Raw genomic sequence first — 25,148 nt, forward strand, 5'->3', positions numbered from 1 at the left:
CGTAAGATAATGACTCCTAGTTGTCATCAATAGGTTCAGGTTATAAGGCCCAAATGAAATACAATGCAGAATACTGAAAGAGTGAGTAGACCTGAAGGCAAAATCACTACCAAATATCTCTAAAAGATTGGGGAAAATGGAATGAAGAAGGGAAAATGATGCACTATTTTTAAAAAATGAAAAAAACAATAAAGTGTATAAACTAGGGATGGTAAGGTTTAACAGAGATTCATCTACTTCTGATGTTTATTATCCATGTAGCTTTGGGCAAGTTTTTTAGCATTTCTGGGTTTCAGTGTCTTCAATCATAAACCTCTGATTTCCCTTTCGATGATCTTACGAGCTTGAATTCTCTTCCTGGCAAGACTCTTGAAGAAATTATTGAAAGGATGGCTAGGAAACACTTAGAAAAGGCAGTAGTAATTCCCCAGAGTCAACACAGCTTCACCCTCCCCCAAAAAAGGTCATGCTAAATTAACTTTATGTCCTTTTCTGACAGGTTTAATAAAATAGGTAGTTTAGGGAAATGCTGTAAAAAAAGCAAAGAAAATAGGCATCCTTATATAAAACTTGTGGTTAATGAGAATCCTGTAACTTGTCTTGCATATTATGACAGCTTTCAGCTTAGTTATTATGCTTTTATTGTGCTGAAAAAAAATCCCTATTTATCCTTTTTAGTGTTCTTACATCACTGAATGTCAGAATTAAGCAAAGGGTTTTCCTGCCTCTAATCTTCTTTATTCTGAATAATAATGAATAATAATTTTTAAAAGAGAACATATTTTTCTGAAGTTAATATGTACTTGAATTTTGTGATCTAATATGAATAGGAAAACTGGTCTGTAATTTTTAAGTGGGCTTCAAAGTTAATGTATCTGCCCCACAAAAACTAGTGTTCCATTTTTCCCCATATATAAGATAACTTAAATGAAATGGATGAATATTTACAAAAATGTAAAATGCCTAGGATAATATAATAAGAGATAATTTAATAATGCAAAATCAGAAAGAGGAATTAAACAAGACATAAATGAAATATGAAGGAAAAAAGAATTGCATTAGATGGCCAAGTTGCAGGGAAAAATCAGCAAACTACAGCCATATCCCCCAAAAGATCTAGAAAACACAATGGGTCTAATCTTTACTAGGAAATTCAATAAATAATCCCAGTGAGGCATTTTTCCAGGCCAGGTTGGTAGAGAGAGACAGATAAGACAGAGAGGTCTAAAAACAATGAAAATGAAATGTGGCCAGGATCATGCAGCAACACCAGCACAGGAAGAGCCTATGTACCAAAGCAGGGAGATATTATACAGGATCAGTGAGTAGATATGGGAGATTCTGGGTGCAAATGTGGCCTTAGACACTTCCTAGCTATGTGACCCTGGGCAAGTAACTTAACTCCAATTGCTAAGCCCTTACCACTCTTCTGCCTTGGAATGGATTCTTGGTACTGATTCTAAGACAGAAGGTATGGATTAAGAAAAAAGAAGACGACAACATTATAGGTCCTGAGTAAAAGGATATAACATGTCAACTGGCAGCTCTGTAACTCACTACCCAATCTGGGGTCACCAGGGTGAATGAAGGAGAACTTTACCTAGGGGCAGCATTCTAGGTTGAGGAGAAGTATTTGCCCTAAACTGTGCAAAGAGCAAGTGCAAAAGCAATCAGCAGCTACATGGCTCTGATACTAGGAAGGTGAGCTTGGTTTTAAATCCATCTTTTAGTCAAAAATAAAGCTTTCAGAGGAATAACCAGGGCTAGATCCCAGAACAAAAGGAAATCTACAATTCTGGACCAGTAAAGCTTTCCAACTGACTGACCGTATGTGAGTCCAGAAGCAGTCTGAAACTCCAAATGGGGCAAGTCCACAGGCCTGTTGTTCAGACTCAAACCAAGGTCAGGAACTTGAGAAGCTCAGAACAGGGAAGCAGCAATAAGACTCTGCCCTAGATTGGAGTACTGAAAGCTTTGCAGGAAATTCAGCTTGAGCTCTCTCTGAAATCACAGAATAACACAATACTTAATACTTCAAGAAAGGTACAATAGGACACGCCCAGACATATCAGTAGGAAGTGTATAGAACCTGGTCCAAAGTCAGGAAGTAGGTTAGAAGAACAAGTCAAAAAAAAAAAAATCCCACTACAAAAAACTATTATAATAATGAGAATGTTCAAAATATAAATCCAGAAGAAAAGAATGATTCTAAATATTTATAAGCAAAAGCTCAAAGAAAAAAGTTTGGACACAAATTCAATTGGAACCTGGATGGAATGAAGCATTAATTAAAAGAATGTTAAAAGCTTTTGTAAATGAAAGGAAAGCATTGAAGAAAAGAATTGAGAGGTATAGAAGGAAAAACTGGAAAGTAAATTAACAGCTTGGAACAGCACAAAACCTTGCCCAAGCAACAAATTCCTTAAAATTAGAATGGACCAAACAAAAGCTGGTGACTTCATGAGGTAAGAAGACATTTTAAAGACAAAAGTTAAAAAAGTAGAAGAAAATGTAAAGCATCTCATAAAAATAGTTGACCTGAAAAAATAGAATAAAAAATTAAGAATCACAGAGCTTTCTAAAAATATAACTAAAATGAGTCTAGAAATCATATTTCAAAAAATCATAAAAGAAAATTGCCTAGATCTCTTATAATGATGGAAATGGAGGCTTTAGACATCACCTTAAATAAAACTTCAAAATGAAAACTTTCAGGAACATTTATAACCAAAATCCAGAGCTTCTATTTAGAATAAAAATTACTACAAACAAAACAAAAGAAAGAATGCAAGTACCAAGAAGCCACAGTCAGGATCACATGATTTAGAAGCTACCATAATAAAATAGTAGAAAGCTTGTAATAAAATATTTCAGAAGGTAAAGGATGTAGACTTAAAGTCAAGTAAAACGTGAAACTGAATAGAATACTAAAGGAAGAAAAAAAAATGGTCTTTTAATGAAATAGAGGACTTCAAAGCATTTCAGATGAAAGGATCTGAACTGCATAGAACCTCTGAAATACAAACGCAAAAGTTAAACAGGAATTAACAATCATAAGAAATTAAGGAAAGACAAATTTGTTACATTCTAATATTTGTTGCTTTTAAGGAAAATGTAGTTTTCCTGCTTAGCTTTTTATCATGTTTATTTTTACTGCTACTTTGTCTGAAAAACAGGTTTGTGTGAATCTCTGTGTTTCAAATATGCTTCTTGTAATAACATTGCTTTTTCCTGCTTTCTAATCCATGTTCCATTTTATGGGTGAGTTCATTCCATTTCTGTTCATGACTATGACTGTTAATTGTGTATTTCCTTTCTCTCTGTCCTGTCTTTCTTTCCCCTCTCTTTGCCTTCTCTATCACCAATCTCTCTTTACAAAGAAAATTACATCATTGAAGGAATTAGCTTAATAACCAATCTATAATTTAAAAGATGTTTCTGCTCTGCTGGCCTTTGCCCTGACCCCAATCACAGATTTTTAAGCTCTTTCTTTCCTTTTAGTCCCCTCATCAAGTGCTACCCTACTGAGTGGAGTTTGTTTTGCTGATGAATACTCTGGTCTTTTTTTCTTAAATCTTTCTCTCCTCACCTAGTCCCAATCTATTTCCAGCCTATTGAGTTTATTATAATTCTACTATAAGCACTTTGGTTTTAAGTTTGTGTGTTTAATCTTTCTTTTCTCTGGTTCAGATGAAGTGACTGATGAATTTAATTTCTGTTGAAACCCCACCCCATCATGTTTACATATTCTTCATCCCTATCATATGAGATAAGTTCCTTCCCTATCATATGAGATAAGTTCCTTCCCCTCTTCCTACTACCTTCTCACTTCCCCTTTCTCATTCCCTTCTTATCCTGACTATCAAAACTGAACTACCCCCTAAGCCCTCTACCTATCTTATTTAAATTTATGACATAGAGACCTTTTCATTTTAAGACACTTTTGTTTTCTTTCCCAATTAAAATACATATAATTATCATATATTCCCTTCAAATGAATCAAATGTATTTTCTTTATTATGGTTCTCTTGACTCTAGTATTTACATTTTGGTTTTTACTTAGCTTTGGTATTTTCATCACTTATGCTTGGAAGACCTCTATTTCATTAAAGGTATATTTGCTACCAAATCCATTGGATTATACTCAGTTTTGTTAGGTTTTTTATTATAAGCTTTTATCTTTTGCCTAATGTTATATTCCAAGTTTTCCTATCTCTTGGAATAATAGCCACACAAATATTATGTAATCCTGTGTCTCCTTAGCTAAATTCTGTCTACTTGCAGTGGTTTTCTTTGAAATAGAAAGTCTGGGATTTTGACTACAACATTCTCAGGAGTTTTCATTTCGAGGTTTCTTTCAGGAATTTACTGGTAGATTTTTTTTTCTATTTGCTCTTTGCCTTATGTATAATATATATATATACATATATATATGGGCAATTGTTTATGATTTTTTGAAATACAGTATTTTGAAATATGGTATTGAAATATGGAAATATTTTTTATAAAGAATGATGATTTTCAGATGGATTATTCATACATTTCCTTTAACCTGTTTTCCAGATGAAATGTTTTTGGTAATATTTAACTAGATTTTATTCTTTTTCAGTCTTCTGATTGTTTTTGACTACATATTGTCTCAGAATCAATGCTTTCTGATTAGTCCATGCTAACTTTTCAATAGATTTTGGATAAGATTTACTAGCATCTATTATAAGCTATTAATTCTCTTCACAGATAAGTAAAAGTAGATATAAAAGAACAATTTTGTTCAAACCTGGCCCCCCAAACAATTTTCTAGTCTAATTTCTAACGACTACGTTACCCACATCCTATTCTCAAATTAAATTGCTCCTAATTATCACTCTCTGAACAGAAACCCACCATTTCCTTCTTGGTCATCTTTGTTCATTCCTGTTCTTCAGCTATAAGTCTTTTCTCTTCTATCTTCCAGACTTGATTTCTTTCACCTGTAGAAATTTTACTCATTCTGAAAAACCCAACTCAAACGCTACTTTCTTCATAAAGCCTTTCCAGGTTCCCTTAGGTAGAAATGCTTTCTCCTTTGAATTCTACGTAGCATGTTTCCATTTGGTATAGCTAAATGGGGGGGTGAAGCTATTAGGGATTCCCTGTAATCTTTGCCTTCCACATTAGCCCAGGATGCTTAAAGGATCAGAGGGTTTAGATAAGATGGGAATCAACAACTCCATTTTTTTCTGATAAGATGAAGAATCTCAAAGTCATAGCATCTACCTTATTATTTGTTGCCTAAAATTTTCTAGGCACTACCATCTGCTATGACTATGCCCTACAATCCCCTGGCAGTATCATTTGACCTACTTATAAAACCTAAGGACCTAAAGATCTTGTCATCTGACCCACAACTTCAACTTTGGGTATTCTAGGCCTTTAAGCTTAATTTTTTTTTAAACCCTTGTACTTCGGTGTATTGTCTCATAGGTGGAAGAGTGGTAAGGGTGGGCAATGGGGGTCAAGTGACTTGCCCAGGGTCACACAGCTGGGAAGTGGCTGAGGCTGGGTTTGAACCTAGGACCTCCTGTCTCTAGGCCTGACTCTCACTCCACTGAGCTACCCAGCTGCCCCTTAAGCTTAATTTTTATGTGTAGTCTCCCCCAATAAAAATGTGGAATTCTTTAAAGTGGAACCTATCTCAGTTTTTTGCTGTAGCCTCAGCACCAAGCATAATGCTTGTCACAAAGTACTTAATGAATGCTTTTTCATTCATTTACTTTGTCTCATGTCATATTTTTGTCACAATATCCATTACATAATGGCAGATATTAAAGTATTAGTTACTTATCTCTCAGGCTACATTGTAAGCTACCATAAGATAGGGTCTGTGCCTTTATTCATCTTTTTGTACCATACCATACAGCGCCACACAAAATGACTGGCACATAATAGGATCTTAATAAATGTTTGATGATTGGTCATTAACTAATTGGTAGTGAATACTGAGTCATTAAATGAATATTTTTTAGAATAGTGAAATGAAATTATAAATTAATTCACCAAATGTTCATTGCACTATATGCAAGGAAACTACTAAATATGCTTACATAATGGAGAGCAATTTGTTGATATTTCTCTTGATAGAGCATTGCTATTGGTTCAGTCATATCTCCATCGTGTTCAACGCCTTATAACCCCACTTGGGATTTTCTTAGCAAAGATACAAGAATGCTTTGCTATTTCCTTTTTCCAGGAAACACTTTTTAAACACTTTTTCAGCTCTTCCATAGTCTAAGACCAACACACTTTACTTTGAGGATTTGCATGTAGCTGCTCTGATCTCATTTTCTGAGCTAGTATTTTAATCTTATCTGTCACCTTAGTAACTTTCAATGGCCAAATTCTTTCTTTTGATGCGTGTTCATTTTCCCAGTATTTTTCTAGACTTTTAACTTTACATTAAAGGTCGGCTTTGCTCCAAAGTTGGAGGGATCACTGTCACAAGCTTCAGATTTTACATGCTGCTGTGCTGAGAGAAGAATTCCATGAAAATCATAATTGGCCAAATGGAGAAGAGGTTCAAAAATTCACTGAAGAAAAGAACTTTTTAAAAAGTTGAATTAGCCAAATGGAAAAGGAAGTAGTATAAAACCTCACTTAAGAAAATAATTCCTTGGGGCAGCTGGGTAGCTCAGTGGATTGAGAGCCAGGCCCAGAGATGGGAGGTCCTGGGTTCAAATCTGGTCTCACACACTTCCCAGTTATGTGATCCTGGACAAGTCATTTAAACCCTTACATTTAAAGCCCAACCCTTACCACTCTTCTGCCTTGGAACCAATATATAGTATTGATTCCAAGACAAAAGGTAAGGGTTTAAAAAAAAAAAAGAAAAAAGAAAAGAAAAGAATTCCTTAAAGATTAGAATTGTGCAAAAGGAGGCTAATGATTCCATGAGACATGAAGAAACAATAAAACAAAACTTAAAAGAATGAAAAAATTGATGAAAATGTGAGCTATCTCCTTGGAATAATTAAATACTATCCATAAAATAGATTAAAGAGAGATAATTTAAGACTTAGACTCTTTGAAATCTATGATAAAAAAAAAAGAACATTAAGCTTCATCTTTTAAGAAATTATGAAGGAAAACTGCCTTGATATCCTATAACCACAAGGTAAAATTGAAATTAAAAAAAAATATATCTACCAGGCTCCTCCTAAAAAAGATTCCCAAAATGCAAATTTCCAGGAATATAATAGGTGAATTCCAGACTTCCTAAGTCAAAGAGAAAATATTGTCAGCATCCAGAAAGAAATGCCACTATTACATAACCACAGTCAAGATAACACAAGATTTAGTAACTTCAACATAAAAGGAATGGAAGGCTTGGAATGTGATATTACAGAGGACAAAAAATGGGAGGATTACAACCAATAATCACCTATCCAGTAAAAATGAGTGTAATCCTTCAAGAAAAAAAATGTACACATATAGTACATATAACAAAATTGAGCACTTTCAAATATTCCTGATAGAAAAATCAGCTGTGAATAGAAAATATGACATTCAAACAGAAGGCTGAAGAAAAGCATAAAAAGGTAAACATGAGTGAGACACCATAAGGAACAAAATACAGTTAAATTATAAACAGAAAAAAATGCCATAAGGTCAAAATATTTACATCTTACAAAGGAAGATGATACTTATAAATCCTAAGAACTTTTTATTAGGGCAATTAGAAGGAATGTACAGAGGGCACAGGTATAGGTTGACTATGATGGGATGATATTTCCCAACCCCCACCCCTAAACCCCCTGCCAAAAAAAAGTAAGGAGAAAATGTAATGCACTGGGAGAAAATAGAAAGGAGTGATAGAATGGGATAAATAAAATATCTCACATAAAAAAATATCTCACAAGAAATCCTATAGAGTGTAAGGGGAAGGAGGGAGAAGGGGGTGACTAACAGGCAACCATGAAACTTACTCTCATTAGAATTGGTTCAAAGAGCGAATAACATATACATCTGGTTGGGTATATACATTTACTTTACCCTATAGGGAAACAGGAAGGGGAAGAGATAAGAGAAGCTGGGGAGTTGTTAGAAGAGAAGGCAAACACAATAGCATTCCATTGCTATCAGAGAGCACAATTTGTTCAGCCATTCCCTAATCAAGGGACACACCCTCATTTTCTAATTTTTTGTTACCATAAATAAAAATCACAGCTACAAATATTTTTGTAGAAATAATTTTCCTTATTATCATTTTGGGCTACAAACCCAGAAGTGGTATGGCTGGATGCAGGCATTCTTAGCAAAAATTTCACCTTAAAATGAACTATGGATTTTTACCTTCAATTATGCTTAAATTCAGTCAGTTACTTTAGTGAAAATGGCTTTAAAAAATCTCCCAAATAGACTTTAAACAAAATTACTTCATTAAAAAAAGGCTTTTGACTTCATGTCTTGAATCAAAATTTCCAGAAATGTCAGGACTAGAGGGGACCTGAAGTACTTGCACAAGAACTCTGTATACAACAGCCAGTAGTCAATTAGGAGTTGCTGAAGACTTTCAGGAATGTGAAAACTTGCTACCTCCCAAGAAAGTCCATTCAAATTCTAATTCAATTTCTAATCATTCCTGTACTGTTCTAATTATTAGAATTTGAATTTTTATATAAACCCTAAATAGTCTTTCTTCAATTTCTCTCCATTCTTCCTAGATCTACCTTCTGAAGTTGACTGTGGACCAGTGGGAAGAACACTGGCTTTTTAGAAGATATGGGTTTGAATTCTGTTGCTTTCTATCTATGCAATCCTGAGCAAGTCACTTCATCTTCCTGGGTTTTAGCTTCCTCATTTGTAAAATGTGAGCGTTGCACTAGATCAGGGGTTTTTACCCTTTTTTTGAGTCATGGACCTTGGACCCCTTTTCAGCATGTTTTAAAATGCAGAAAGTAAAATACATAGGATTATAAAGGAAATATATAAAAATAGTTACTAAATATTAAACAAACTTGTGAACTCTGGGTTAAGAAATCCTTTGTTAAAGGGTATCTGAGATTTCTTTTCTCTCTAGAGAACTGTGATCCTAGGATCTCTTCCAGGGTAATGTCTATTGTCTCTCAAGCAATCCTCAGATGCCCTACTCCTTCATCATACTGTCCTATTACTTGCTCTGGTTGTACTCTGGATGTTTGTTAGCTTGTTTGTTACCTTGACAATGAGGTACCCAGAAATAAACAAAATATTTCCTCATTTCAAAGTGACCTAGTAATCTCCTGTGCTAGTTCTTTCAGAACACTTAGATGCAATTCATTAGGGTCACATGACATCAAAGCAGCTGTTCTCTATATATCCTATGATCCAGGGACACTGGCCTCCTCCTTGCTATTTCTCCCACACAATATTCTCACTGTCTCCCATGCCTGGAATTCTCTTGCTTTCTTCATCTCTACTTCTTGGCTTTCTTCAGGTTTCAGCTAATGTGCTGCCTTCTACAAGAAGCCCTTCCTAGTCCTCCTTAATGTGAGTGCCGGGCACAGCCTGAATAAGCTCTGGACCCTGCACAACAGGTGACAGAAGGATGGTAATTCCACTCAGTTTCCCCTATGTGACTCTTTTCTCACTAACATTCCCTTTTATTGGAATTATTGTAATCAATATCCTTACTAAGCCCCAGGGAAACACAGAAAAACAATACAGGTTAATAGCAGAACCCCTATAACTCCTAGGAAATTCCAACCTTTACATGCAGTAATACAGAAATTCCCCTAGAAGTCACTTCACAACAAACCAGCATATAGTGAGTCAATGTTAAAGATTTTAAAACTCTAACTTTGATTCCCATACACAGGTGCCTGCAAAAACAGGCCAGAGGAGTCTCCAAGTTTCCCCCTACCCCTCTCTGATTTGGTACAGCACACATGAAAAAAAACAATGAAATGAAATATGGAGAAATTGTCTCCCATGAAAAAGCCTGTACTTTCTCACCACTGTGGCCAAAGAAATATATCAAACAGGCCTAACACATTGTCTCTAAGAAAAGATGTATGGTGAGAATGGATTTCCATGCCAACTTTATGTGTGATCTCAAAGCATATAAAATAAACACAGCCCAAAAGCTGAGCAGAACAATCATTATAATGCCTGCCTCTGGCTGAAATCCTGATTACTCTCATTCGTCTCAGTTATGTTTCCGACACTGTCCTGCCTCTGAGATTTTCCTAGACCTCATTAGATTGTATGCCCCCTAAGAGCTAGCACTGTTGTGTTTTTTGTCTTTCTTTGTATCCCTAGAGCATACATAGTGCCTAGTACATAGAAGGTGCTTAATAAATGCTTGGCAAATGACTGGCTGACATAGGCATGCAGTAGTCATTAGACAGGGTCTAATCCAGTGGTTTCCAAAGTTTTTTGGCCTACCGCCCCCTTTCCAGAAAAAATATTACTTAGTGCCCCTGGAAATTAATTTTTTAAAAATTTTAATAGTAATTAATAGGAAAGATAAATGCACCTGTGGCCATCATCGCTCCCCTGGATCGCTGCAGCACCCACCAGGGGGCGGTGGCGCCCACTTTTGGAATCACTGGTCTAATCAGTTGCATGTAATTAATTTTTACAACATAAAGAATGAGCAATGCAATTTCTTTGACCTAACAGTATAGGGTTTACCAACTTGAAGCTGAGTCAGAAGCACTGGCTTCTTTCTTCACTGAGAAAAAATAATGGGTCCTATAACTTAGCATTCAGAAAATCCTGAAAAAAGTAATCAAGCTAAACACAGTCCTATTTTTGGTTGCCAGAGCTGAATCAGTAAGTTTCCCATTATGCTCAATCAAAGACTGCTTCCTGGTATACAGTTTAGAGAATTCTCAGACGGGTTTCCATCTTACCTCAAAGCGATGTCATATGATTCTGGATGGATACATGTTTGGTCCAAAGGATTTGGCTTCAGTACAGCTTTAGGGGCTGCTTTGTTCTTTTTCTTGCCTTGTTTATCATCTGTAAGTTGAACATCTACTGCAGCAATGCTAAGGGCTTGATTCCCCTCTGAAGATTCATTTTGCAGGCTGCTGTCATAAAGGAAGGGAAGGAGGTTAGAAGGCAGGTCAACAGGGAGGTAGGCAGGAAAACAGGATAAAAGAGGAAAAGAAGTGGAAGGGAAGGAGGAAGAAGGGAAGGAAGGAAGAAGGGAAGGAAGAAGGAAAGGAAGGAAGCAAGGAAAGAAGGAAAGGAAGGAAGGAAGGAAGGAAGGAAGGAAGGAAGGAAGGAAGGAAGGAAGGAAGGAAGGAACGAACGAACGAACGAACGAACAAACGAACGAAAGTAATATAATTTTGGTTATCATAATGCCTTTGCCATAGATACACATAACCCAATTTTGGCCACTTATCTATTTCATAGAAACATAACATTTATCACTGATTTAAAACCAAAGTACATGTATGTTTGAATGTAAGCATATGTATGCACATGTGTATATACACATGAAAGCATATTTAAAAACAAAGTTTTCTACATGTATGTGCACATATACATAAATGAAAATCAGAGCCGTTTACTTGTCTCAGCCTATTGTATAAACCAAGTTGTTCCTAAGTATATGCTGTTATCTAGTGAATTAAGGGCCAAAGGAAGTAAGTGGCATCTTATGAATAACTGGTGTTGGGATTCCTGGCAACAACTTTCTCTTCTCTGTTTTCACATACTTTTGAAGATGGTAAAATGCTCTTTTTTGATATTTTCTCATTTCTTTCTCCTTAGGCTTCATGTCCAGCTCTTCAAGATAATAACAATATAATTTAAAAATATATACAGAGGGGGCAGCTGGGTGGCTCACTGAATTGATAGCCAGACCTAGAGATGGGAAGTCGTGGGTTCAAATGTGGCCTCAGACACTTCCTAGCTGTGTGACCCTGGGCAAGTCACTTAACCCCCATTGCTTAGTCCTTACCACTCTTCTGCCTTGGAACCAATAGAGTAATGGACACCTGGGCACCACAGAGCAGTATTTACAATATATACTTTTCCCAAGCAATCTGAACTCTCAGTGCTTAGTAGTGCTCCAACTTTCCTCCCCTCTGCACCAGGTTTAGTATAGTAAAAAGTCAACAAGCAACTTGAATTCTTATATTTTCCATTTTTAAGGTAAATCTTGATGAGATTAAGATTTTGATAGGTATTAACCTACTTTTTAAAAAAGGGAAAATTCATATACAAACTGAGGGTGATTAAGGACAACAAACAGGACTAGAAGAATCACCTGCAGAATGTTCTGATGTAATCTTGGTTAAATCTGATAAAACCTGCACATTGTTGGAAAGATTTTGGACCTAGTCCTTTCACATTCTTCAGTTGCTCTCGATTAATGAAAGGCCCATTTTTCTCCCGCCATTCAATAATATTTTTGGCCCGGTTGGCATTCAGTCCTGCAATGTGCCTAAAGAGGAAAGCAAATGAGAGATATGGCAATGATAATATCTCAAAAACAAAAAACTTCACAACGAGGTGTCAACCCCCCCAAAAAACACTGATGTTTTTCATAAGAACAAAAATAGTATCTTAATTTATATGATTTATTTTACAAAGGGTTAAAAAGCAAGTTGAATTAAGGAAGAAGTCAGCAGGCAGAAGAAAAGAATATATAAGGTAGTAATAGTACTAAGAAATGTTAGTAAATTGATTAACAATAAAGCAAGGAAAGTCTGTTTCTTTTTACTCTTTCCAGATAATTCACCTTCCTTGGTTCATACTCGAGTGATAACTTTGCTGACTTTCTCATTTAAATTATAGGATGAGACAGAAGCAGAAGGCAATATAGACTTAAGTTCTGTGATCAATTTTTTCTGTCTGTTCTCATTAGTATAAAAAGATCATGAAATACAGAGATATCTCTTCATGAATGTCACATTTAATAGTATTTATGTCTTAGTAAAGCACAAGGTATCCTGCCCCATCTTAACAAAATAACATCTAGTAAAGTTCATATAATAATTTTAACTTTATTAGGTCACAAAGTGCTTGTCATTACAGCAGAAAAGTAATACTTTAAATATAGGGAGCATTCCATACAACGCTGACTATTGTACAAAATGGCCCAGATCTAGGGACCTAGTATTGTGGAAATAAGTTCAAAGAACAAACAGTTTTTTATGTGTGGAGCAGCAGGAGAGAACTTGGTGGGGAGAGGAAAGTAGAGGAATAAACATGGATTTTAACCGTAAAATATGACGAATTTTATTTATGGGTCATGGCTACTTTAATCAGACCTCACACATGATGGAAAAAATAGATGAAGAAAAGAGAAAAGAAAAGATCCCATATGAGTTAAGGAATAATGCAAAAAAAGAGCTGGGAACATTTTTTAAGAAAAAAATTTTAAGGAAATTTGATCTGACAAAAATTAAAGACACAGGGAAGAAACTGTATAACCCCAAACTTGGAAGGAATATAAACATTTATTTTTTGGTTAGTATTAGTGTGAACTTGTATGTAAGTAGTCTATTAACATATGGTGGGAAATCTCTCTATGATAATCTGTGCACATTTCTTTAACTTCTACTCAGTGACATTAATGGACTCAATGACTAACATCTGTTCATTGTTTTGGATTTTACATACTTAAAGTGATAAAAGTGATAATGTGAGATTTAACTACAGTTTTGACTATGTCTCTCCTCTTCTGAAATCTCTCTCCTCTTCCAAAGAGCTGTCATTACATTGCAGAGGTGATATGTGTTCTTCTTGATTTCTTGGACCTGGTAAGTGAACCCATACATGTCCTCTTGCTCAAGCTGTGTTTGAGGCTTGAGGAAAACAAAACCCATGACTCTCTCTGATCTATAGCCAGGGAATTCCCATCTCACCTTAACAGAATTTCTGAACAGATGTTGATATCCACTCCTACAAAGCTGACACACTCTTCCACCACACTATCCAGAACTGCTTTGAGTAAAGTCTGGGACACATCATGCTGAAAAGACAAAATTCAAAGAAAAATAATGAAAAATAAAGGGGAATCTAGTAACTGAAATAACTTATCATTTTGTCTCAGTTCCCCTTAATGACCTAAGGAAGCTACAGCACCTTAGTAGTAATTTTCTCCATTTCTTTTAAGTATGATTTCAGTATGTACAGGGCAAGAGAAAGATCCTGCCTCTAGTACTTAACTCGATCCTCAGAATTTAGAGCCTTCTAGTCTAATATGATTGTATGTTCTTTTACTGATTATCATCACAGTGATTTTGCCTACTCTTGAAGTTTTCTAACATGTTCTTTTTAATCTTCATCTCTTTCTCTATAGGGTTCTTCCCTGATGCTTATAAATATGCTATGGTCTCTCACATTGTTTTAAAACAAAACCAAAGCACTAAAAACATAAGCCTATCATTCTCTTAAGACAGTATCCTATCTCTTCTCCTTTTCACAGTCCAACTGCTAAAAAGATATCTATACTCATCCCCATCACCTTTCCTCTCAATCTAGCTTCTGATGTCATCACAATTGAAAGAGCTCTGATGGATTATCCTAGGGCTCTTCCTTTCCTTTTTTGTAACCCCATCAGCTCTCATGGATTCAATGACCAATCCATGAGATAATTCTCAGATCTTGACAAAATTCCACCAAGAGAAAATTTATGTGCAGGCTTTCCTATAAGCCCTCCAACATGCCATTTTTGTTTTCTGTCAGCTTTGCCAATCTGATAGGTGTTAAGGGGAACATCATAGTTGCTCTAATTTGCATTTCTCTAATTAGTGTGGTGTAGAGGAATTTTTACATGACAACTGATAGTTTGGATTTTTTACTCCCAAAACTGCTTGATCAAATCCTTTAACCACTTATAAACTGAGAATGGCTCTTATTCTTATAAATTTAAATCAGCTCAAAGGTATTGTTTCTTTTGTTCCCTATTGATGTCACAATTAATACCTAACTCATACACTGATTTGGAGCTTATCTCGGCATATGGTATGGGGTGTTGCTCTCTTCCTAGTTCTTGCCAGAATGCTTTCTAGTTGTCCCAGGAGTTTCTGTTGAATACTGAGTTCCTACCACAGGGAGCTGAGGTTTGGGGGCTTATGCTCATTTATTTCTATATGTGATATATCTAATTTATTTCACTGATCAAGTATTCTTTTAAAATCAGGTTTATATTGTTTTGAAGATTATGTAGTAGTATACATTGTACAATATGAGATGTGGTACTGGTGGGGTCACTTCCTTTCCACTTCCTTAATTATTTCCCTCAAGAATGGCTTTATAGATCTTCAGGTGAATTTCATTGTTTTTTCTACTGTGATAAAGTAATTCTTTGATTGTATGAATAGTATGTTATAGAATAAGTAAATTAATTTAGGTAATATTGTTATTTTTAATCTATAAGCATCATCAGCTTACCCATGAGCAATTAATATTTCTCCATTCATTTAGATCAGCCTTTATTTGTTTTGAAATTGTATTCATAGAGTTCCTGTGTGTCTTGGCAAGTAGACTTACAAGTATTTTATACCTTCCATATTTATTTTAAATGGAATTTCACTTTGAATGTCTTTCTGCTGTGTTTGGTTAGTAATATATATAAATGCTAACAATTTGTGGTTACATTTTATATCCTGAAACTTTTGCTGAAATACTAGATTTTTAAGAATAACTCAAAGGACCAAACTGTCGACTGATGCAATGCTTTCCCCCCCTTAATTCTTAAGGCATAGAAAATAGATATGACAAAAATTTGAATTTCAAAATAAAATTCTAATTTTTTTTCTATCAAGTGATGTGCCTGGTTTTGTGATGTACAAAATAATACTACCATATTTCCTTAGAGTATCCTGTCAGTTGCAGTATTATTTTGTACATCACAGTCTTCATATAAATTATTTCAGTTAGTTTTTTTTTAATTGACCTTTTAGGATTCTCTAAGTAAACTAGCATATCAAGTACAAAATATCACAGTAAATAGTAGCTGTAATAATCCTTGCTTTATCCTACAACATCTCTCATTCTCTCTCTCTCTCTCTCTCTCTCTCTCTCCCCCTCCCTCCCTGCTGGAATACACAGGTGATAATCATAACTCTAAATGTGAATGAGATGAACTCACCCATAAAACAGAAGCAGATAGCACAGTGAATTAGAAGCCAAAATCCTACCATATGTTGTCTAAAAGAAACACACATGAGGCACAAAGACACATGCAGTGTAAAGGTAAGAGGCTGGAGCAAAATTAATTGGGCATCAACTGAGAAAAAGAAAGTAGGATGCCCAATCATGATATCTGACAAAGTGAAAGTAAAAATAGATCTGATTAAAAGAGATAAGGGAGGTAATTACATCCTGATAAAAGGCAATAAAGACAATGAAGAAATATAAGTACTCAACACGCATGCACCAGATAGTATAGCATCCAGATTTTTAAAGGAGAAACTATTGGTGCTTAAGAAGAAAATAGATAGTGTGTTAGTGGAAATTTGGGGTTCATTGAGCTTAAATATGATATAAACTTCCTGTGGACGTTTAGGGGACTTTGAAACTACATTTCCCATGATTCCTCTTACGAAGGAAGTATGATTACTTAGACAAACTATAAGACTCCTGAGGTGATTGGGAGACGCTCTCTTTTGTACGAGGCAGCCGGGTGGACAGAAGGTAATGGCGGGCGATTTGAATTAGATCTTAGCAGGCCTGTGGCTATAACTATCAAAATGACTTTAAATAAACTATTAATACTTTTGGATATATCTATCTATATCCATTTTATTCGTAACAATAGTAAAACTATGCTACTGGGAAACATTAACCTTCCTCTATGATATCAAGCTAAATCAGGCCAAAAAATAAATAAGAGAGAAGAGATGAGAATGAAACCTTAGAAAAATTAGAGTTAATAGATATATGGAGAAAAATACATGGAGATAAAAAGGAATATACCTTTTCAACAGTACATATTACATTCACAAAAACTGACCATGTAATAGGGCATAAAAACATTGGAAATAAATGCAAAAAAGTAGAAATAATAAAGGCAAATTTTTCAAATCATAATGCAATAAAAATTGTAAATAGTAAGGGTACATGTAGAGGCAAATAAAAAATTAATTGGAAATGAAATAATATGAATCTCCAAAATTGGTTGGTTAAAGAACAAATCATAGAAACAATTAATAATTTAATTGAAGAGAATGACAATGATGAGACTTCTTACCAAAATCTATGGAATGCAGTCAAAGCAGTACTCGGGGAAATTTATATCCTTGAGTGTATATATTAACAAATTAAGGAGGGCAGAGGTCAATGAATTGGGCATGCAAATTAAAAAAAATAGAAAGAGAACAAATTAAAAGTCCCCAGATAAAAACTAAATTGGAAGCCCTAAAAAGCAAAGGAGAAATTAATAAAATTGAAAGTAAAAGAACTATTGAACTAATTAATAAGATTAGGAGTTACTACTTTGAAAAAACAAATGAAGTACTGGCTTTATTAATCTAGTAAAATAAGGAAGAAGAAAATCAAATTAACAGTATCAAAGTTGAAAAGGGCAACCTCACTTCTAATGATGAGGAAATTAAGGTAATTATTAAGAACTATTTTGCCCAGTTATATGGCAATAAATATGACAATCTAGGTGAAATGGGTGAATGTTTACAAAAATATAAATTGCCTAGATTAACAAAAGAGGAAACAGAATACTTAAAACAATACCATTTCTGAAAAAGAAATTGAACAAGCCCATTAAGGAACTCACTAAGAAAAAATCCCCAGGGCCAGATGGATCCACAAGTGAATTCTATCAAACATTTAAAGAACAACTAATCTATAAGAAATACACACACACACACACACACACACACACGCGCGCGCGCGCGTGTGTGTGTGTGTGTGTGTGTGTGTGTGTGTATATATATATATATATATGATAAGATATAGTTGAATAAGATAAGAAATATGGAATGTTGTCTCAAGGCCTGCAAAGAGGCTAATGCAAGGAATCCTGGGGAAGGTTTTAGAATGTAAGAAGTAGAAGGAGAGGCAGAGAAAGGTGGTGACAGTCCTGGAGAAAGAGAGGGTTTAGCTGTTTTCTCTCTTTCTCTTACCACAGACTTGGGTTTGAGAGGAAAGGAGGAAAATCCTGCTATATCTTAGTGTTTTTCCTTTGAACACGTTGGGAAACACTAGGAAGAGCAATCTGTTACCATCTACTAGTGATACAACTATTGATTTGAAGACCAAGGAGATCCTATCTGTGTTCTGAACTCTGACTCTCTCTCTCCCCAGAGTCACAGCTCAGCTTCATTGAGCTGCAGGCATTTTAGCCTCACTGTTTTTTAATAACTTGAAGACAACTTTAAGATATAGATACTTGAACTTATATAAGGATTATTCAGTTTATTTAGGTAGATTGGGGATTTTTAGTCAATATAAGCAGTAGTAGAGTAGCTTGGGTGAATTCCCCAAGATCAGAAGAATTTTGTCTTGTGAAGAAAGAGGAGTGGGTGGTTATTTAGTTCCTTTAGTGTTAAGGCATCCTTATTTTTAATTATCCTTATATTTAACCTTTATAATGTATCCAGTGTAGTTTCCTACCTTATTATAACAAATCCCAATACTATACAAAATATTTGACAAAATAAGCAAAGAGGAGTTTTAACAAATTCTTTTTATGACACAAATATGGTACTGATTCCAAAGCTAGGTAGACCAAAAACAGAGAAAGAAAACTACAGATTTATATCCCGAATGAACATAAATGCAAAAATCTTAAATAGAATATTAAAAAAAAAAACTCCAGCAAGTGATCACAAGGATTATTCACTATAATCAGGTGGGATTTATACTAGGAATGCAAGGATGGTTTAATATTAGGAAAACCATCCATATAATTGACCGTATCAACAACCAAACAAACAGAAATCACATGATTATCTAACAGATGCAGAAAAAAGCCTTTGAGAAAACATAACACTCATTCTTATTGAAAACACTAGATAGAAAGTACAGGAATATTTAGACCACTGATTCCCAAAGTGGGTGCTACTGCCCCCTAGTGGGTGCTGCAGTGATCCAGGGGAAGTGATGATGGCCACAGGTGCATTTATCTTTCCTATTAATTGCTATTAAAATTTTTAAAAATTTAATTTCCAGGGGGCTAAGTAATATTTTTTCTGGAAAGGGAGCAGTAGGCCAAAAAAAGTTTGGGAACCACTGATTTAGACCTTTCCTTAAAATAATAAACACTACATATTTAAAATCATCAGCAAGCATCATCTGTAATGGGGATAAGTTAGAAGTCTTCCCAATAAGATCAGGAGTGAAGCAAGGATGCCCATTTTCACCTCTATTATTTAACATCGTGGTAGAACACTATGAGTAGCAATCAAAGAAGAAAAAGAAATTGAAGGGATCAAACTAGGCAATGAGGAGACTAAATTATCCGTCTTTGCAGATGATATGATGGTCTACTTTAGAGAATCGGCTAAAAAGCTAGTGGAAATAATAAACAACTTTACCAAAGTTGCAGAATACAAAATAAACCTACATAAATCATCAGCATTTCTATATATTTCCAATACAATTCAGCAGTAAGAGTTATGGGCAGTGATGGGCAAACTTTTTAAAGAGGGGGCCAAAGGAAAGGAAATGCTCATCTGTCAGTCTGTTTCTAAGGCAACTCTTTTGAGGTTTCATTATATTGTATCCTACTCATTGTATTCAACAGATTAGGAATAATGTAGTGGGCTGGATAGAACATTTCAGGGGGTCTGCATCTGGCCTGCAGGCCATAGTTTGATCATCACTGGTTATGAGAAAAGGTAATTAACACTCCCTTTGTTTTTTAAACTTAATCAATCAGGAACTTGGAATTCTCCTCCCTTTTAACTTAATCAGTCAGGAACCTGAAGATCCTTTATCATTGATAGAAAGAAAGTTCACACCCTCAAAGACATGGAATTGATCCCACAGGCACTGCTCCCCAGGGCAGTACAAAGATGAATTAAGGAACTATGATTGGTTCTTGAGGTGTGATGTGGGAGAACTAGTGGGTGGAGAAAAATGTTTATAAGGTGAGTCTCAGCACAAAGTGGGGCATTCTGATTCTCACTCATGCTCTGGAGGCACTCAAATTAGGACTTGGGTGCTAACTGAAGGAGCTTCTCTCTTGCTCTGGTGGCCCTTGCTGAAGGGACTCTCTCTTTGGAGTTGGTAACTTGTTTGGGTTGGTGACACTCTGGCTGGAGACATTCTCAGGCTCAGGGATTCCCACTTACTCTGGGAACTTTTGGTGAAGAGATGCTCTTTTGAGTAGAGATTGAGCTTTTGCCAGGGGTGAGCTGGCAAAATCGAATCAACACTTAAGTGGTTAGGCAACTCCTTACCTCTTTCCTACATTTCCCTCTTTTAACTATCTCTATTTGAATTAAACTAAATTGTTAAAGCTACTAATAGCCTCATAATTTTAATTGTAATTATTATAATTGGCAACCACACCCTTTTTTAATTCTTGCAGTTAGAAGTTCCATTCAAAATCACCCTAGACAATATAAAATATTTAGGAATCTATTTGTCAAGACAATCACAGGAATTATATGAACACAACTAAAAAACACTTTCCACACAATTAAAACTAGATCTAAATATTTGGAAAAACATCAATTGCTCATGGATAGGATGAGCTAATAAAATAAAAATGACAATCCTACCCAAATTAATTTACTTATTCAGTGCAATACCTATCAAACTACCAAGAAACGTTTTTATTGAATTAGAAAAAATTATAACAAAGTTCATTTGGAAGAACAAAAGATCAAGAATATCAAGGGAACTAATAAAAAAAAAGTGAAAGATGGGAGCCCAGTAGGACCAGATCTTAAACTGTACTATAAAGCAGTGCTCATCAAAACAATATGGTACTGGGGGCAGCTGGGTAGCTCAGTGGATTGAGAGCCAGGCCTAGAGACAGGAGGTCCTAGGTTCAAATCCGGCCTCAGACACTTCCCAGCTGTGTGACCCTGGGCAAGTCACTTGACCCCCATTGCCTACCCTTACCACTCTTCCACCTATAAGTCAATACACAGAAGTTAAGGGTTTAAAATTTAAAAAAAAACAAAACAAAACAAAAAAAAAAAAACAATATGGTACTGCTTAAGAGACAGGAGGGAGCATCAATGAAATAGACTTGCAGTAAATGTCCCCAGCAAGATAGTATACAATAAACCCAAAGATCCTAGCTTTTGGGGCAAGAACTCACTATTTGGGAAAATTGGAGAACAGTTTGGGGAAAATTAGGTCTAGAACAACATCTCACACCCTATACCAAGATAAATTCAAAATGGGTAAATGACTTAAATATCAAGAGGGAAACTATATGTAAATTAGGTGAACATAGAAGCATATACCTATCAGATCTATGGGAAAGAAAGAATTTAAGATAAAGCAAGAGACAGAGAAAATGAGTAATTTTGATTACATTAAAGTAAAAAAGTTTTGTTTTTTGTACAAAACCAATGCAACCAAAATTAGAAAGGAAGAAACAATTTGGGAAAAAATCTTTATAAGAAAAACCTCTGAGAAAGGTATAATTTCTCAAATTTATAAGGAGCTAAATCAATTGTTCAAAAAATCAAGCCATTCCCCAATTGATAAATGGGCAAAGGACATGAATAGGCAGTTTTCAGATAAAGAAATCAACTATCAATAAGCACATGAAAAAGTGTTCTAAATCTCTAATAATTAGAGAAATGCAAATCAAAACAACTCTGCATTACCACCTCACACTTAGAAGATTGGCCTATAAGAAAGGAAAGGAAAATAATTAATGTTGGCGGGGATGTGGCAAAATTGGGATATTAATGCATTGCTGGTGGAATTATGAATTGATCCAACCATTCTGGAAGGCAATTTTGAACTATGCTCAAAGGGCTTTAAAAGAATGCCTGCCCTTTGATCCCGCCATACCACTGCTGGGTTTGTACCCCAAAGAAGTAATAGCGAAAAATACATGTACAAAAATATTCATAGCCGTGCTTTTTGTGGAACTGAAAAATGAGGGGATGTCCATCAATTGGGGAATGAATGAACAAATTGTAGTATCTGATGGTGATGGAATATTATTGTGCTGAAACGAATAATGAACTAGAGCAATTCCATGTGAACTGGAATGACCTCCAGGAATTGATGCAGGGCGAAAGGAGCAGAACCAGGAGAACATTGTACACAGAGATTGATGCAGCATGGCACAATCAAATGTAATGGACTTTTCTACTAGCAGCAATGCAATTATCCAGGACAATTCTGAGGGACTTATGAGAAAGAACACGATCCACATCCAGAGAAAGAACTGTGAGTGGAGAAAAACAGAAGGAAAACATAGGATTGATCACATGGTTCAATGGGGATATGATTGGGGATGTTGACTTTAAACAATCACTCTACTGCAAATATTAATAATATGGAAATAGGTCTTGATCAATGATACACGTAAAACCCAGTGAAACTGCTCGTTGGCTCCAGAAACAGGGTAGGAGGAGAGGAAGGAAAGAACATGAATCATGTAACCATGGAAAAATAGTTTAAATTAAATGAAACTTCTTTAAGAATCTATGCTGACTTTTGAAGAAAATATAATTTCTCCTCTTTTCTCCCAGTAAAATGTAAACCCCATGAGGGCAGGCACTGTTATCCTTTTGTCTTCATTTCACCAGTGTTAAATATGATATCTGGCATATAGTAGATACTGTGACAGCATGGACTGAATTTAGCAAAGGAAGCTAAGTAAAGCATACAGCTTCGGAACTTGGAGCAGCCCCAGGAAGAGGCTGAAGGTTCAGAATGTGAAGGAGAGGTCAGAAGAGGAGGAGTTACAACTATCACTTCATTCCTGGGTGGGGGGGTTGTGTTGTTGGATCAAGGGAGGTGGGAGTGGTGGATTTGGAGATAATCTGGTTCCTCCATAACTCTATATTTGAGACTGAGTGGAGATCACAACTGCCATCATTCATTTCTGCATTTCTCCTTTACCATCAAAGAAGATATTGAACAGCAATTCTCCATTTTGGTCAGAGAGCCCAGACTCCTGGGGGAGCAGGCTGGGGGATGGGGGGGTCCCTTCCCTGATCCTACTTGATTCATTTATCCCTGTTACTCTCCTTTTATTTTAGGTTATTGAATAGTGATTAGGAGATTATAGGGGGGTGAGGGACAAGTACTGAGATCAAGCTTCAAAAGAAATCAGTGCTGCCTACTCCAGGGGGAAGTTCATAGTGGTTAGTGAAATCTATTCCTTTTACTCATTTCTGAATTCCCATATCCTTCCCCTTCCCTGGACCCCAAATACTTTATCTTCACAATAAATCCCCATTCAGATATATTAGTTACATTGATTAGAGTTTGGAGTAGGGACTTTGAAGGGGGAGGTATTCGTTGAGTGGCTGAAGGGAGGTTTTAGAACACCATTCACCATCTTGAGGAAAAAACATTTGGGAAGTGCTTGGGGAGGTTTGTCAAGATTTAGTGGCTCTGAACATTGGACAGAAGTCATTTAGGATTTAAACTAATCCTAACACCTTCCTCCATCATCTCCTCTACCACCCTTCCAGTTCCAAATTATACACAAAAGGTTTCCTAGTAGGGAGGGGGAGTAAGCAACTTTGGCTCAGACGGTCCAGACAAGTGGGGGTCATTAGATCACATTCCCACTATCTGATAACTCCCTTCCTACTATATTTGTTGAACTGAATCAGATTAAATTTTGTGAAAACAATGGCTGTAACAAATACATCATGAATATAACTGATCTACAATCAAAATTTAAGTAATAAATATAGGAGAGAGAAAAAAAGGAAAAAAAAAGAAACAAATGCCTAGTTTTTCTCTCCCTGGTTTAGGCATCAGAATCATATCTGTATCATTAAAGGAATATGGTAGTATCCATTCTTTTCCCATTTTTATAAAGTTACTCTCATTAATTATTCTTTGAACATTTCACATAAGTTGCTTATAAATCATTGTGGCCTAACATACACTGTGGTTTTTGGCTTTCTAAGACTATGTATTATTATTCTGTTCAAATCAAGATAATTTCATTACTGACTTCAAAAGTTCTTTAAAGAAAGCACTGTGAAAAGAGTAATGTGATATGATTGTAAATTATTACTATTGTTGTTCTTCAGAGGTAGAAGTGATTACTTCCAGCAAAGGAAGACAGGGCAGGTTCAAGGAAGAGCAGACATGAAAAATGAGTTAAGATTTCAATAGATGGAGAAAGGAATAAGGCTATGATAAAACTGAAGTTATAGATATGGGAAAATGTAGGATATATTCCAGAGATTGTGACTATCTAGTATGGTGAATATATACTACAAATTTGGAGCATACTCTATAATGACTTAAACTATAATTCTGATTTCCTATGTCTCTTCATTTATATACTATAAGCTCCTTTGTGGGAACAGAGATGTCTCAATTCTTTTCAGTGTTGATAGGCAATCACATTCACTGATGTCAATAGTATGAGTACAGCTATGCAATTCTAATGCCAGATTAGAGGGGCTTAAGTTAGTCTTATCTCTGAATATGAATTGATAAACTAAGTCATATAAACTTTGATTACATCTGGTAATTTTAAGTTCTCTGAAAGATGACCATTATACATTTATATTCTAGATTTGTTATAATTATATTATCATTGTATCTTAGAGATAGGAACAATTGGTATTATACTTTAAGACCAGGAACAAAGAGGGGAAAAAGCCTTTAATTAACTCACAATGTCCATACATTAAAGTTCATTTTACTCTGAAGAACATTTTAAACTTTTTGATGGAACCTGATTACTCTTTTTCTTTGGATATACTACTTAAAAGCTAATGTTTGATATTTATGAATTATTGTGCTAATTGTATCAAATTCCAAAATATTACATAGCTAACTATTTAAGATCTTTCATCAGTTTTAAAAAAGGTGACACACAGGAAAAAGTCAAGAAGGTAAAGAATGCCTATTGCTCAGACTGTGATATATAAATGGATGGACAACTTACAGAAAAGGGATATTGGTATCCATAGCCTGTACTCAAATGGATTTGTGATTTTATTGACATGGGTATCCTTTTTTTAAATTAACAGAATTCATTTACAATGATCTCAGCTCCTCCCCCCCCTCCACCCCCACATCATAAAAGG

At 35.4% G+C, this 25,148-nt stretch overlaps 1 protein-coding gene across 1 annotated transcript in view; it reads right to left on the reverse strand.

Annotated features, from left to right (window-relative positions):
* Positions 1-25,148, reverse strand: part of SRBD1 (S1 RNA binding domain 1) — a 337,404-nt gene that overhangs the window by 25,172 nt on the left and 287,084 nt on the right. Inside the window, exons 18-20 of the mRNA XM_044663288.1 lie at positions 13,845-13,951; positions 12,242-12,418; positions 10,872-11,048 (exon numbers count right to left, since the gene is read on the reverse strand). Coding sequence (XP_044519223.1) covers positions 10,872-11,048; positions 12,242-12,418; positions 13,845-13,951 — 461 coding nt within the window. The remainder of the gene's footprint in view (positions 1-10,871; positions 11,049-12,241; positions 12,419-13,844; positions 13,952-25,148) is intronic.

This window comes from Gracilinanus agilis, chromosome 2 (genome assembly GCF_016433145.1).
Source record: "Gracilinanus agilis isolate LMUSP501 chromosome 2, AgileGrace, whole genome shotgun sequence".
NCBI classification, from domain to species: domain Eukaryota; kingdom Metazoa; phylum Chordata; class Mammalia; order Didelphimorphia; family Didelphidae; genus Gracilinanus; species Gracilinanus agilis.